The following is a 16,041-nucleotide window of genomic DNA, read 5'->3' as shown; positions in this document are numbered from 1 at the left end:
TACCCAATGAGCAGCCATTATAACACTGCGTAGTTCGGTCACATTCTCTCGACATTACCTAGCTTGCCCTTCAATCGAGGACAGAACTGGTTCCTCAGAGGTAGCTATTGATTATTGTTTTATAACCCCTTCCCCCCAGCTCATTTTGTAAACAAGTTAACTAATCAGCCCTTCATGACCTTTGTGACTCAGAAGCCATCACCATAGCCACAATCATGTGACTAACCCATCCATCTGCCTACCGTGTGTCACCTGATGTCAGTACCGGTGTTTACCTGTCCCCTTTGTGATGATGTGAAGGAGACCACCATCCAATCACTTTAACAACCTGCTCCCATCAAAGGGAAAGTTTAAAGGCATTCACCCTCAAGCAGCCAGGCAGCTTTGCTAAGTTCTGGTCTAGCCACATGGCTCTTTGAGCTATGGCCAACATTGTTTTTCTAGCTTTGGCCCCTTCTCCCACCTCGGGGAGGAGACTCAACTCTCTCTCTCCAATTTACTTTCAAATAAACTATATTTTCCAATCTAACTTACGTGCAATTATTTGCATCTTTCGTGCGGCACCGGATCACAGACCTCCCTCCCCGCCCCTCAATCTGACCTAACGTCTTGGAGGACCTGTTGGGACTTTATTTCTCCAAGTAACACTGAATATTGCAGCTACCCAGGGGAAAAGGAGAGGAGGGAAGAGGATCGCCAGCCGAAGGCACAAGGGAAGGAAGCACATTCAACCAGATAGGTAGAGCAAATGGGAGACAGGAAACAGGAAAAAAAATGTGACCGTGGGTTGATGTATTGAGAGAGACAGGCAATGCTGGAGGGGACTTGAACTGCAATGCTGGAGGGGAAGTCTTCAGTTTCATCGTTTAAATAAAAAGTCTCCCCTCCCCCAACTGAGCTTCGTTCTCTTTTTCTGTGCTATTTCATTAGTACTTTTCTCTGAAGTTACAGTTTGGTTTTTCCATACACTGGAGCTGAAAGGAGACAGTCCTTTCCCAGAACGATCTCCGCCACCCAAATGACCAGTGTCCCATGTTCAGTCCCCAGAGGCAGGAGGGAGGGAGGGTAGAGCAGCAGATTGGGGGGGCTTCCACCGGAGTGGCTCACAGGCTGGGGAGGGGGTGCGAGGATGGGAGCAGGGCCAGTAGGGTGGTGGTGCCCTCCCGCTCCTGCAAGCCCATGTAGGCTCCACCGTCCACGGACCCCTCACCCTCTCCCGGACTCGCTCTTCTGAGGACCCCTCATTTGTCCCCCCGAAGGACATTGCATGTCCCATTTCCTGAGTAGGAAAACGGAACCCGGGAGGCATGCGCCACTCACAGTCAGAGCAAGGACGGGCAGAACGTGGACTGGATTCGGGGTCCCGGCTCTGTCCTCCCTGCCTGGACTCTGGTCCGCTCACAGCCCCTCTCAGCCTTGCCCCCCATGTCTCCCCTCCGTCCTCCTACACTGAGCGCAGCCTCCGGGTTTGCTCCTCCAGCTGGGCTCTTCATCCCCAGACTCTGAGCTGTGGGCCCTTTACTCCTGCTCTGGGCAGCCGTGTCTCAACCCAGGCCCTGGGCTGCCTGGAGGCAGGACTTGAACCCTGGCCGGGCTGTGCAGCAGAGGGCCAGAGGCTTCTGTCGCTGAGTCTCTCATTCTGCACAGAGAAATGGTGCACGGCGTCCTCCCAGCCCACGTTTGGAGATGATGATCAGGACAAGGCTTGTCCTGGTCTGGCCTCTTTGCTCTCTGAACTTTCAAGTTCACGTTTTTATCTGCCACACCTGGCAGGGTGGTTGTAAACCTTGGGGCTCAGTCTCCCTTGGCCACTCCCACTTGCCCTCTGACCCACCCAGGAGGAGACCCGAGGACCCTGTGCCCTGGCTGCGTCACTCCCAGCTGGCTCCTCGGCAGCAGCTGGCCCGCCTCCAGGGTTGGCCGGCTGCCCAGGCACCAGAGAGCAGCCAGGCTGCTGGGGATTGGCTGCCCAGCCCGGCCCAGCCTCTCACAGCCTTCCCTAGGTCAGGGGTCGGGGCAAAGGTCTCCCAGCAGAAGGGGAGAGAGAGCTGTGCGGGACAAGCTGCTCCTGCAGAAGGTGCCAGGCTGGGGGTGGCAGGGCCAGAGGGTCCTCGCCTGGGATGCAGAGGCACGCTGCCCAAGGCAAAGGCGGCTCCCGGCCCCTGGCCTGAGGGACGGGTGGCTTCCCGGTAACTGAGCCCCTGGCAACCGCCCAGCGATGCAGGCAGGGCCCTCCTGGACTCTCATCAGACTCTCTCCCTTTCCCTCTCTGGTGCTTCGGGGTGGCCGGAGACCAGTTGGCTGCTGGTTTTGGCGGAGCCTTTCTGAACTTGAGCTCTCAGCTCTCGCTCACCCCTTCTCGAGCCCTCTCCTGCCCTGCCCTTGGTGCCTGGCGGGCCCTGCCCCCGGCCACTGTCCCTGGAGCTCCCTGGCCCTTTCCTTGGACGCAGGAACTCACCTTCCATCACGCTGCCCTGCAGGATGCCGCTGCTAGCCCTGTCCTGGCTAGGCCTCACGTCAGTGGCGGCATCCCTGTGGCAGCTCCCGCTGCTGGTCGGGGCTTCCTGGCTTCTGGCCCGCCTCCTGACCTGGGCCTGCACCTTCCGTGGCAACTGCCGCCGCCTTCGGGGCTTCCCGCAGCCGCCAAAGCGGAACTGGCTCTTGGGCCACATGGGCCAGGTGAGTGTGGCAGCAGGACGGGTCTGGGATGGACATCCCGTGGGGCGGGAATGGGGACCGGGCAGCTGGGCTGGGGCAGGCTGGGGCCTGGGACAGCGAGAATCTGGAAGGAGGCCCGCCTGTTCCTCGGCTCCCTCACCCATTCCTCTACTAACTCATTCCTTCATTTCTCTACTGACTCAGCTTCTACTCATTCTACACTCGTTCCTCTACTGACTCACTCAGCCCTCTACTGACGCACTTTACGGATTCACTCGCTCCTCTACTCTCTCACTTATTTCTCGACTCGCAGACCTCTCTTGTTCCATCCCAAGTCACCCTCCCTTTATTGTCCTAAAGGCTAGTCCTCTTTGAATAATTTTCCTCCCGTCTTCTCTACATGAGTGTACCTCTGAGAATCAACTAGAATGAGCTGCACAGAGTGGGGACTTTCTGACCTTTCCACCTTAGCCACTGCTGGATTGGAGACCCTCTCAGCCCACTGTCCAGAGTTTGCTTTTTGCCTGGCCCATTTTCTGATACAGAGCCCCAGCTGGGCCAGAAGATCATTTTGGGCAGCCCCCCACTGGCTCTCTTTTCAGGGGCATCTGTCTTTTCCTCGTTAAATTGTTCCCCCCCAAGATGCCTCAATTCTCTTCCCCGCTAAGATGTCCTTGTTGCCCAACCTAGACGAAAGCTGGTCACTCGCTTCCCCTTTCAAAGCCTTTTTGTCCTCCCTCCCCCAGACCTTGCCTTCAGAGTTGGAACTGCTCTCCTCTTTGGGTGACAGGGCCTTGGTATGCTCATGTGAAAATGGCAGGATTGGCAAGCACGTCCACAGGTGTGGGGGGTGGTTGCACAGAACACACTAGCATAGAGCCTGGCACGTGGAAGGTGCTCACAGGTGGAAGCTGCCATCCTCAGGGACAATTAGAGTCACCTCTGCCCCTGGAGGCCTTTGAGAATAGAAGGTGCCAGTGTGCAGACCCTTGTGCCCGGGAGAAACCGGAGCCTGTGAGGACCAGCCGGGAAAGGAGAGGCTGTGGGAACCAGCATCAGGCACAAGTCCTGGGGAACAGGGCTGCCCACAGCCGCCCTTTGGGGAACTCCCCCTATGGACGTCCCTGGGTCAGAACTGCTCCCAGGACAGTAAAATTCATCCTCTTGAGCCTAAGTGGGCCTGTTTGTGAGTCGACAGTGTGTCTTCTCCCTATGACTTGAAATTTACCCTGTGTCTTGGAGATGAAGAGAGAAGGAGCAGATGGCAGCAGAGATTTACTCCATCCTTGCAGAATCCAGATACACTGTTCACTGCAGAGGTTGCCCCATCTCTGGAGACACAGCCTGGAACTTGATGTGGCTCCTTCTGGGGAGTTTCACTAGCCAGGGTCCTCCTTTGAAACAGAATCAATAGGATAGGATTCATACCTCTTATGCATAGATAGATAGATAGACAGACACACACACACACACACACACACATATCCATACATATATGGAGACAGAGAGTGGGAGAGAGCGAGAGAGAGAGAGGGGAGAGAGAGAGAGAGAGAGAGAGAGGAACTTATGTGATTATGGAGGCTGAGAAATACCACTACATGCCATCCTGCAAGCTAGAGAATCAGGGACACTGGGGATATAAATCAGTCTGAATCCCCAAAGCCCTGAGAACCTGGAGTTCTGATGTCCTAGGACAGGAGAAGACGGATGTCCCAGCTCAGAAGAGCTCACAGATCTGCTCTTTTTCTGCCTTTTGCTGCCTTCTGGGCCATCAATGGATTGGATGATGCTGGACCTCACTGGGGAGGGTGGGTCCTACTTCCTCAGTTTACTGATTCGAACGCGAATCTCTTCTGGAAACCCCATTGCAGACACTCCCAGAGAGAACGTTGGACCAGCAATCTGGGCATCCCTCCGCTCAGCCAAGCTGACACCTAAAACGAACCATCCCAGGAGGTGACGGCCTCTGCTTTGCTTTCAGCTCACACCCAACGAGGAGGGCATGAAGCTCGTGACTCAGATGGTGACCACCTACCCCAAGGGCTTTAAGGTGTGGCTTGGTCCCACCTTCCCCCTCATCATTTTATGCCACCCTGACATTGTCCGGCCTATCACCAGCGCCTCAGGTAGCTATGCGGAATTTGTGGTGGTGGGTGCCATGGTGCACTCAAGGGCTTCTGTCCCCAACCTCTCTAAGCTCTCTGTGCTCCTTGCAACACCTCAGCCCCTTGTGGTCCCTGTGCTTTCAGCCACCTTCCTCTGTGCTTCCTGTGTTCACTAATCCCCATCTTGGCACTTCCTTCTTCACTGCTCCTCTGTCCTGGTGTTCTGAGAACCCCTGGGGCACCAAGAGACCTCAATCCAGGGTCCAATCCTGGAGAAGTGTGAGGAGGTGAATCTGGACAGAGACACGCCCAACTTTGTGGGGTCAGAAATAGGCCAGAAGGAGATGGCTGTGATGGCCCAGAGGAGAGCAAGTCTTGCTGTGGCAGGCTGGAAGACTTCCTCGAGGAAGAATTGCTAGAGCTGGGCCTGGAAAAATGAGCGGGAGCTTGTTAAAGCGGAGGGCAGCGTGATGCAGTGGGTGTCATTAGAGCACTCAAGGCTCCCTGCCAAGCCCAGCATGAGCCTTGGCCATGCCTGGGCCCAGAGCAATGAGAGAGACTTGCTGCCTGTGGAGGACCTGGGCTGTTATGTCAGGGACGTTCACCTCGGATGGGTTGGTTCCTTCTACCCCATCCTGCAGCAGGTCCACCCTACGTTCATTTCCCTCTTGCTCCAGGTCCCAGAATCTCCCCTAGAAGGTCCCACCCCAGGCTGGTACCTTTCCCTTGCCGTCTGCCCTTCCTAATCTTGGACAGGCCAGGCTGAGCAGAGGAAGAGGCAGCGTCCCAGAGAGACCGTGGTTCTGACACCAAAATGCTGAGTGGCTCTGGGCAGGTCCCAGCTCTGCTGTCTCTGACTCTTTCAGTTCTGAGTAGTAGAAATTCAACCCGGCCGGGTTTGGTGGTTCAGCCTGTAATCCCAGCACTTTGGGAGGCCGAGGTGAGAGGATTGCCTGAGCCCATGGGTTCGAGATCCGCCCGGGCAACTTGGTGAGACCTCGTCTGTATAATAAAAAAAAAAAACAACAACAAAAAACTAGCTGGATGTGGTAGTGCATGCCTGGAGTTCCAGCTACTTGGAAGGCTGAGGATTGCCAGAGCCCAGCAGGTTGAGGCTGCAGTGATCGGGAGCATGCCACTATACTCCAGCCTGGGCGACAGAGTGAGACTCCAACTCAAAAAAAAAAAAAAAAAAAGAAAAGAAAAGAAATTCAACCCATTTGCTAAACAAAGAAAGGAAATCCACTGATGGCAAAAGCCAAGAAAAGTGGCCCTTAGGCACAGCTGGATCCAAGTCTCTAACAGAGTCACCGGGAATCTGTCTCCCTCTCTTGGTTTTTCTTTTTGCGGTGTCACTTTTCCTTTTAGGGCAGCTCTTTCCTTATGGGGCCTACGATGACTCCCAGAAGCTCAGCTCCCACCAGAAAGCCTGCCTTTCCCCTAGAGCCCAACAAATGGCCTGAGATTTGGATGCCACACTTGGCTGCATCTATATACTTACACCTGGGAATCATATGGAGATGCTCACGTGTTGGGCTCCTCTGTGGCCAAGGACACTTTGGGCATGTGGGCATGGTTTAGTTCTTGTTGGAAATGCAGTTTGAAATGTCTTTTTTTCCTGCTGGCCACATGTGGGTCATATCTGGGGATTGTCCAAGTTCTGGGACCCAGGGTCCCTTGAACTCTCTGAGACATTATTTGAGTTCTGTCTAAAGTAGGTTTTATTCATGCCTGAGGAATAGTCTTGGTTATGTCTGGGACATTAATGAGATTATATTTAAATCCTGTCTGAGACCCCTCCGGGAGGCCCACTAAGGTCATGTCAGATCATCTCAGGTCCAGGTCAGAGCACATTAGGTCATGCTAGATCGTTTCGCATGTCTTGTGGTCATGTCAGGACATGTTGACACGTGTCAGGACCTTGTCTCATGTCCTAAATCCATGTCCGAAGATGTCATCGGTGCTGGGGAAGACAGAGTGTCTTTTGCCCCATAAAGGCATATTTGCTTGGGCTGTGCGCAGGTGTTGCAGAACACATTGGACAGTGGAGGGGCCATGTCGAGAGGCGCGCAGTGCCACCTTAGGGTGTGTCGTTGCTCTCCTGTGTGGCTGCAGCCTGGTCTGGTCTCCCTTCACCTCCCCGCCTCCCTTCTTGCTCTGCTCTTTGTCCCCCTTCCTGCTTGGCTGGGCTTGTGGGGAAGAAAGTGCTGGGATCCTCCAACCCACACCCAGTGTCCCTCTCCTGCCCCCTCCATGGTCCCTGATGTTGTCATTTGTGTCAGCTGCCATTGCACCCAAGGACGTGGTCTTCTATAGATTCCTGAAGCCCTGGCTGGGTGAGTAACTGCAGGTGAAGGGGGTGAGTAACTGCAGGTGAAGGGGGGTTGGGACAATTTTTTTTTTTTTTGAGTTGGAGTCTCACTCTGTCGCCCAGGCTGGAGGTCAATGGCATGCTCACGGCCACCACAGCCTTGATCTGCTGGGCTCCAGCGATCCTTCTAAGTAGCTGGAACTACTGGCACACACCATGCCTGACTAATTTTTTGATTTATTGTAGAGAGGAGGTCTTGCCAAGTTGCCCAGGCTGGTCTCAAACCTCTGGGCTCAGGAAGTCCTCTCACCCCTACCCCCAAGGGGCTGGGATGTTGGGGGGAGGAGCCTTTGGAGACCAGGGGAAGGTGCTGTCCATGCTCACTGCCCACGGCTGCCCTGCTAGGGGACGGGCTCCTGCTGAGTGCTGGTGACAAGTGGAGCCGCCACCGTCGAATGCTCACGCCTGCCTTCCATTTCAACATCCTGAAGCCCTACGTACAGATCTTCAACAAGAGTGTGAACATCATGCATGTGAGTCTCTTAGAGTCAGGGTCCCAACTGGACGTGGACATGATCATACTTAAGTCCTATCTGGGGTCCCTCTGTTAGGTACACTGAGGTCATGTCAGACCATCTCAGGTCCCTTTTAGAGCATATTATGTCACGAGGGGGGTAGGGCATGTCACATATCCTGTGGCCGTATCAGGACATGCAGGGCTATGTCCCATGTCCCAGATCCATATAGGAGATAGGGGATAGAGGGAGCACAGACATAACTGGTTTGGAATTTTGGCAGTGTGAGTGGTCAGAGCAACTGCACTTCCTCTCTGAGCCTTGGCTTCCTTGTCTGTAAAAATGGTGACAATAATCCCTACTTGTGATAAGAGGATGTGATGGCATCATACCCCTGGCCCATAGTAAGTGCTCAGAAGGTGTCAGTTTCTTTATTTCTCTCACAGAAGCCCTGTAAGCTCTAGAGAGTAAAGATGAGCGCCATATTGCTATTGCTGAGTAACAAGCCACATCAAACCGATCGGTTTAGAGAAATTGTGATTGCTAGGACTGCTAACAAGTCTCTGGGACAGGTGACTAACTCTTCTTGACACGGACTAGATCACTCACAGCAGAGGAGCTGCTGTGGGTCAAGTAGGCAGCTTTGTTGACCTTGGCTCAGTTCTCGCACATATTTGGGGCTTGGTCGGTTTCAGGCTGATCTGGTATGGCCTCAGCCGTGATGTTTGGACTTTCCTCCCTGTGATTTTTCTCCCTCCGGAAGACTTCCCTAAGGCGGTTCACGCGCAGCGACGGGTTCTGAGGAGGCTGTAGTGACTCATGGGGCCTAGCTACATTCAAATTCATTCCCCCTCATTTTCTCCACAAGGTATTGGCCAAGGAAAGTAAAAATTCCAGCAGAGAATCACAGGGGGGCAAAAGAGGCCCCAGGTCTTAATGCAAGTTGCTGAAAAAGTCACAGTGCAAAGAGTGTGGATACAGGAAGAAGTGAGATTGTGGGTAAGGGTTTTGTGAAGTGTTTACTATACTTTTCTTACTTGAAAGTCGATATTGCTTGGGGAGGCTGAGGTGAGTGGATTGCCTGAACCCATGGGTTTAAGACCGCCTGGGTAACTTGGCAAGACTTCATCTGTACAATAAATCAAAAATTAGCTGGGTGTGGTAGCGCGTGCCTGTAGTTCCAGCAACTCGGAAGGCTGAGGCCGAAGGATCGCCGGAGCCCAGCAGGTTGAGGCTATGGTGGCCAGGAGCGGCCACTGCACTCCAGTCTGGGTGACAGAGTGAGACTCCAACTCAAAAAAAAAAGGAAAGCCGATAAGTTAGCTTGCTACTGTTTCACGGATGCTCCCAGAGGACTCAAGACTCCTGGGTCAGAGACAAAGCACAGGTGATCAGTCACAGCATTGGAAACAGCATGTGCTTCTTGTGGGTTTACATCCTTTCTTCAAGCCACCCAAGGCCCTGAGGGTGACTTGGGTGGCGTCTACAGTTGCCTGCTGATGGAGTATGCTGTACTGCAGAGGAGAAGGCTTAGGCTTAGGCAGTCTGCTTTTTTAGCAAGCAGAGGGAAGCCTGATGTGTGTCCAGGGCAGTGATTACCTTGTCTATCAAAGTTGTTCTCTGCAAACACAAGTCTGAGGACTCACCCAAGTTCAGAACATCAGGGTCTTACATTCTTGGCAGGCCCAGAAGGGATTCTCAGGGCCCATGGAGGACTGCATCTCCAACACAGGGATATTTTTTAAATCAGTTTGCAGCCATGAAAATGTGGAAATCTGACATTTCTTGAGCACTCACTATATGCCAGAAACAACGCTGTGTATCAATTCTGTGATATGAATATATATTGTGCACCTTAATTTGAACAGCTGTGTGAGGTAGGGGTTATTCTTTTCCCCATTACAGATGAAACCAAGGGCCAGAGAAACTAGAGAGGTGACTCAAGTTCACCCTGCCAGTACATTAGCTAGAAGTGGTATAGTGGGGGTTCTAACTTGACAATTGGGCACCAAAGCAGGTAAACATAACTATGACTGAGATTTGGCAGGTGGAATCTAGGGGAGGGCAAGGAGTTGACCAAGGGCACACAGAGCCTGGGAGGCAAATCTGGGACTTGAACTCAGGTCTCCTGACTTCCGTCCACAAGGTCTTCATTTCCTAATAGTAACAGCTTCCACTCCCACCCAGCTTGGCCTCCCTGGGGATGAGTGCCTGGGGCAAAAGACCAGAGGGTGACTTTGGGGAGTCCATTCTGGGGTTTGGGGCTGGAAGGGGCTCAAGCAAGCCAGGGCCCATCCCCAGCTCTGTCCCCTTCTCTGGCCAGGCCAAGTGGCAGCGCCTGGCCTCTGAGGGCAGCACCCGTCTGGACATGTTTGAGCACATCAGCCTCATGACCTTGGACAGTCTGCAGAAATGCGTCTTCAGCTTCGACAGCAACTGCCAGGAGTGAGTTCTTGCCTGGGCCTCAGAACTCATGCATGAGCCCAAGGGAGTAGGTAGGGAAAAAAGAGGACTGATCAAGGAAACCAGAAGAGCCTCCCTGGAGGAGCTGTGTCATAGCTGGGCTTTAACGACAGGGAAGGGGAGAGAAAACAAGTGGTCCTTTCAGGCAGGTAAAATTTTTTGATTAAAGGCGGGGAGTCTAGGAAGAACAAAGCACATGCAACATGGTAGAAATGAAGTTGGTGAGGTATGCAGGGATGATATCTTTTTTTTTTTTTTGAGTTGGAGTCTGACTCTGTCGCCCAGACTGGAGTGCAGTGGCCGCTCCCGGCCACCGCAGCCTCGAAATGCTGGGCTCCGGCGATACTTCTGCCTCAGCCTTCCGAGTAGCCGGAATTAAAGGCGCGCACTACCACGCCCGGCTGATGTTTTGACTTATTGTAGAAATGAGGTCTTGCTGCCCAGGCAGGTCTCGAACCCGCGGGCTCAGGCAATCCACTCACCTCAGCCTCCCAAAGGCGTGGGATTACAGGCTGAGCCACCGAGCCCGGCTTGGGGACGATATCTTAATGACACTGAAAAGCAAAACACATTGACATCAACGTCACCATGATCTTTCCAGAGAGCAATGAAAGGTAACTGAGCCGATGACAGACCTGTCAGATAGACACCAGGTAGAACTGACAGTGGACCAAGAAGACAGTGGGGGCTGGGCCTTGGACAAGTCGGAAGAGGATGAGGTCTGAGTTGTGCGGGCGGTTGGGGGCAGGACTGAACCCTGGTGGGAGAGACACAAGATGGGCATGACGTGTCAGTCATGCCGGGGTGCCTGGGGGCATGTCGGCAGCTCACAGGGATGGGATGCGAGGAAAGAAAGAGTCTGGAGAGTCAAGTCTCACGGCCGATCCTCGCCATGTATCTGTTGGGTGGCCTGTTTCTGGATATGCGGGTTCCTGAGGTGAGGCAGGAGGTGCTCCTGTGGGCTGGTGGGAGATGGATGCTCCTTGAGCTTCAGGTGTGTTAAGTCGTCTCCTCCAACCTTCCCTCATCCTGCAGGAAGCCCAGTGACTATATCGCCGCCATCTTGGAGCTCAGCGCCCATGTCGAAAGAAGGAACCAGCAGATCCTCCTGCACATGGACTGCCTGTACTACCTCACCCCTGACCGGTGGCGCTTCCGCAAGGCCTGCCGCCTGGTACACGACTTCACAGATGCCGTCATCCAGGAGCGGCGTCACACCCTCCCTGCTCACGGCATCGATGACTTCCTCAGGGCCAAAGCCAAGTCCAAGACACTGGACTTCATTGATGTGCTCCTGCTGAGCAAGGTGGGCTTCTCTGAGAGCTGAATTCAAGAGGCAGAATGGAGCTGGATTTTAAACATGAGATTGAACAACTGGACTTGATCCTGAGGGTGCTGGGGATTCATGGGAGGTGCTTGAGAAAGGGAGGGACAAATGAAAGATAGGCTTCTGGAATGTAGCCGACAGGGGATGGCTAACTTTGAAACTGAGGAAGCTGAGATAGATTTTACTCCAGTTATGAGTTAGTAAGTTATTCTGCCCCATATTTATGGGTGTGTGTGTGTGTGTGTGTGTGTGTGTGTGTGTGTGTGTGTATACACACATACATCTATGACCTGTGGTCTCTCCAGAAACCCAGACCCACCCTGCCTTCCTTGGTCTCTTGGGGTCACCTTTGCTACAGTCCTGACCCTACGGGTTTCTCTCTGAATTCCTTGCCTCCTGTTTTGTCCCTGGTGGGAAGAATTGCGATCCTTGAATGTGTCTACACAGTTTGCCTAAGACTGTACCTCTGCTCACAGATGCTCCCAAGCCCTGAATCAGAACAGCCTGTTCACAATTCCCAGCAGCGGCAGCAGCCAGCGTAGGGTTGCAATGCAGGACTCCATTCCCATATTCTTCCCAGGGCAACGCAGTGCTTTGATCTGTACGTGCACCAGAATCGGCAGCACAGGGGAGGTGGAGCCCCCACACTGTGGGTCTTGAAACTTATATAAAACGGCTAGAGCATCTTCCTCTTCTTCCGTTGTGTGAAGGGAAGTGTTGAGAGAGAGAGAGAGAGAGAGAGAGAGAGAGAGAGAGAGAGAGAGAGAGAGAGAAAGGGAGAGAATGCACAGGTGTGCATATTTCACTGTGGAGTATAAACTACTCCTCTCCAGCGAGGTGGCAACGTCTGTTGGTTTACAACTCATGTGCCTTCAGGGGTGACAGGTAAGATTCTCTGCATTTACCATCCTGGAGTGCCAGCAGCTATCTTTGGAGCAATGCTTAACTTCTCACCTCCAAGGCAAATGGGCATTCAAACATCCTGTAGCCCAGGTTGCCAGTAATTTTCCTCTGACAGTCCTCATGATGTGGAAACACAAACATATCCAAGGACCGCAGATCCCGCCCACCCGGGACAAAATAAGAGGCAAGGAGTTCAGGGAGAAAGCCCGAGGCTTAGGTCCATAGCCAAGGTGACCCCAAGAGATCTAAGGAGGGCGTGGGGGGGAGTTGGGTTTCTGGAGAGGCCACGGGTCATCCGAGACTGTCTCAGGTTAGACTCGGGTGCCTCAGAACTCGTGTGATCTGAGGGACCAGGCCTTCTCTCCAGGATGAAGATGGGAAAGAGTTGTCAGATGAGGACATAAGAGCGGAAGCTGACACCTTCATGTTTGAGGGTGAGGATCCCGGTGTAAACCGCGGTGTGGGCAGGGCTCTTTTCATCCCAAGGACGCGGTGGGCGGACCCTAGGCCACTCCATGCTGCCCTTCTTCCCCCTCCTCCGTCCTCCGTGGGGCCTCAGTGTGTGGGTGCTGTCCACCCTCCGGCGTGCCGCAGCCCCGAGACTCAGACCTGTCCACTGCTCCTCAGGCCATGACACCACGGCCAGCGGCCTCTCTTGGGTCCTGTACCACCTCGCGAGGCACCCAGAACACCAGGAGCGCTGTCGGCAAGAGGTGCGGAAGCTCATGAGGGACCGGGAGACTACGGAGATTGGATGGTGAGTGCAGGGCCTCAAGGCCTCCTCCTGCACCATCTTACGGCTCTGCTCCCCAGGGGGGGAGAGGGAAGCTGTTTTTGTCAGTTCTGCCCACTATTGCTTGGTGGGAAGAGGAACACAGACCAGAGGCAGGGCCTGGTACTCAGCCTGGCTAACAGGGGAAAGGTTGCAGGCTTTTAGGACTGAAAGATCAGGGCTGCTGTGATAACTGGTGACAAGACTTGATGGCACTTAGCAAGGCTCAGTAAGTAAATGTTCCCTCCACTCCCTTCTTTTATTCCTGAAATATAATGTTTTGACCGTCTTCACTCCCTGGATGTTTGCTCTTCTGCACCCTGATTCCTTTCCTACTGCCCAGTCCAGGGTCTCGTTAAGGACACCGAGGGGTCAGAGTCATCCATCTCTTGTCCAGGACACCTGCGTCATCCCTCCAGGCTCCATTCAGCAAGCACGCCCATGCTGCCTTTTACACAAACTTGTTGTCTTTTTTGCAGTTGACTCTTGGATGTTGAGTTTTTGTTAGAGAAGCTTTTTTAAATACTGGTCTTAATATTGTTTGGTACTTTTTGAATCCTCTGCTTTTCTGAATTTTTTCTGCTTCTCAAATATCTGACCCATCGGGAGTTCATTGTGTGATAGGGAGAAGGGGTCTCACTGGGAATGGAGAGGCTGGTGGATTCTTCTTTCGCTCCTGGGTAACTACTGGGGTCTCCTAGGGAGGACCTGGCCCAGCTGCCCTTCCTGACCATGTGCATCAAGGAGAGCCTGCGGCTGCACCCCCCTGTCCCGGTCGTCTCCCGCTGCTGCACCCAGGACATTGTGCTTCCCGATGGCCGCGTCATCCCTAAAGGTACCCACCCTGTCGGCGGGAGGAGGCTTCTGGGCTGGAAGAGTGGCCCTTTGGGTAGCGGGGCTGGCGCTGAGTGCTCCTTCTCTCTCACAGGCGTTACCTGCCTCATCTCCATTTTTGGGATTCATCACAACCCAGAAGTGTGGCCGGACCCTGAGGTGCGGTCCATCCCCCCAAACTTGCTCATTCCAGGGGTCCCAGAAGAGGGTACCTGGTTTTGGCTGGGGAAAGCTGATGACCTTCCCCTGCCACACGCACTACTCTCTCTCCAAGGCTGACGGGCCTGGAAGACCCCACCCAGCAAGTCTGCCTGTGTCTCACCTCCAGGTCTATGACCCTTTCCGCTTTGACCCGGAAAACATCAAGGAAATGTCGCCTCTGGCTTTTATTCCCTTCTCAGCAGGGCCCAGGTGAGGGCAGCATGTGTCTGAAGTGGTGATGGGGGGGAGAGTGTGGGGTGTCTGGTCACAAAAGTGGGGGGAAAGGCAAGAGAACAGGTAGTCAGAGTTACAGCCAACCCTGCCTCAAGAGGCTATGGGCAAAGGACCACAGAGCAGGGGTGGGCAGGAACTACAGGGTCCATAGTGTGTGCAAAGGTCCCCTCCCAGTTTTCTGCTGCAAGCTGGGGACTAAAGCTTACTCTAGGCTCCTGGGATACGCAAACCCCCTTGGGGGTCCCAGGCCCCCCCACCATCCCACCCTCAAGCTCATCTGGGTGGGCTTAAGCAGACCCTGAGCCAGGTTCCAGGCATGATGGGGCCAGCCTGTGTGTCCTGAGTGCAGTCAGAGTCCCCATGTCCGTCCCCAGGAACTGCATCGGACAGATGTTCGCCATGACTGAGATGAAGGTGGTCCTGGCACTCACGCTGCTGCGCTTCCGCATCCTGCCTGACGCCACGGAGCCCCGCAGGAAGCCAGAGCTGATTCTGCGTGCAGAGGGTGGGCTTTGGTTGCACCTGGAGCCACTGAACTCCGGCCCTCAGTGACTCTTTGACCTCTCCACCTACCTTTGCATATCTACAGGAATAAAATTGTGCTGTAAACTCTGCCTGGACCTCACTGAGAGCATGAGGATTCAGAGAGTGGGCATGGGTGGCTGGAAGTGGGCTAGTGTCTCTGAGTCTCAGATCTTGACTGCCTCTCCGACTGATCGCCAGGCATCTAGGACAAGCATGAGTTCTCTGAGAGTCCCAGTTTGGGCTTTACCCTCTGGACAGTAAAGACCCATGGGAGGTGTTTGAGCAGAGGAGGGACCAGGGCTAAGGATGAATTTAAGAGTGAGATTGAGGCTGTGAGTCATGGAGCAGAACCCAGAAAGGTAGATCCTTTCGTCTGGGCTCAGTGGCCACAGGACAGGGGCCCCAGCCAGGCCAGAACACAGGGGAGGAGAGCCTGTCAAGTGTTTCCACCCTGGCGGTCTCAGAATTCTTAGTTCCCTCCTGCCACCTCTGTGTCTGCCCCTCTCAATCGATCCTCTCTGTGACACCTTTCCCTGCCTCCAAGGAGCCCTCTGTCCTCTTGTCCCCCAGGCAGACAGATGCCAACTGAGCTTCCACTGTGTGACACACACACTCACCAGACTGCGGCAGAAGGGCTCACCCCATGATTTCACCTCCAGGTTCTTTCTTCATTACTATCACAGGCCACCCCGAATCACCTTGAGGGGCAGTGGGTGGGACAGGACCAGCCCATGTGACTTCTGAAATTTAAAGCCAGACCACTGGAAGCAAACACTGCTGCCAGAAGCATGGGCTCTGGAGCCAAAGTCTATAATGGACAACTGTAAGCCAAAAAATGAGAAAGCCTAATAAAAATGAATACATTCCTGGGCACATACAACCTAACGAGAATGAGCCAAGAAATGGAAAATCTGAACAGACCAATTACAAGTAATGAAATAGAATCAGCACTTGAATGCCTCTCGTTGAAGAAAGACCTGGGACCTGATGGATTCACAGTAGAATTCTACTGAACATTTCAAGGAGAATTAATTCCAGTTCTTCTCAAACTATTCCAAAGTATCAAAGAGAAGGACATTCTTCTGAACTTTTTCTATGAGGATAGCTAGCATTACCTTAATACCCAACCAGACAGAGTACAAAAAAGAAAAGAGAAAAAAAAAGATGAAATGACAGGCCAGTATCTCTGATGA

At 53.6% G+C, this 16,041-nt stretch overlaps 1 protein-coding gene across 1 annotated transcript; it reads left to right on the top strand.

Annotated features, from left to right (window-relative positions):
* The first annotated feature begins 2,035 nt into the window (after positions 1 to 2,035).
* On the top strand, positions 2,036 to 14,875 carry LOC103271200 (phylloquinone omega-hydroxylase CYP4F11-like). The gene is made up of 13 exons (XM_008068650.1): positions 2,036 to 2,077; positions 2,481 to 2,679; positions 4,640 to 4,784; positions 7,046 to 7,099; positions 7,480 to 7,607; positions 9,913 to 10,034; positions 11,088 to 11,358; positions 12,650 to 12,716; positions 12,910 to 13,039; positions 13,756 to 13,889; positions 13,983 to 14,047; positions 14,217 to 14,299; positions 14,698 to 14,875. Exons 2-13 carry the CDS (start codon positions 2,482 to 2,484, stop codon positions 14,873 to 14,875), a joined length of 1,575 nt encoding a protein of 524 aa, XP_008066841.1. The 5' UTR covers positions 2,036 to 2,077; position 2,481.
* The last annotated feature ends 1,166 nt before the right edge of the window (positions 14,876 to 16,041 follow it).

This window comes from Carlito syrichta, unplaced genomic scaffold (genome assembly GCF_000164805.1).
Source record: "Carlito syrichta isolate Samal-C Ts95f unplaced genomic scaffold, Tarsius_syrichta-2.0.1 Scaffold311420, whole genome shotgun sequence".
In the NCBI taxonomy this organism is placed as follows: Eukaryota; Metazoa; Chordata; class Mammalia; order Primates; family Tarsiidae; genus Carlito; species Carlito syrichta.
Note: the sequence above shows the minus strand (reverse complement) of the source record. Positions and strands in the feature narration are given on the sequence as shown.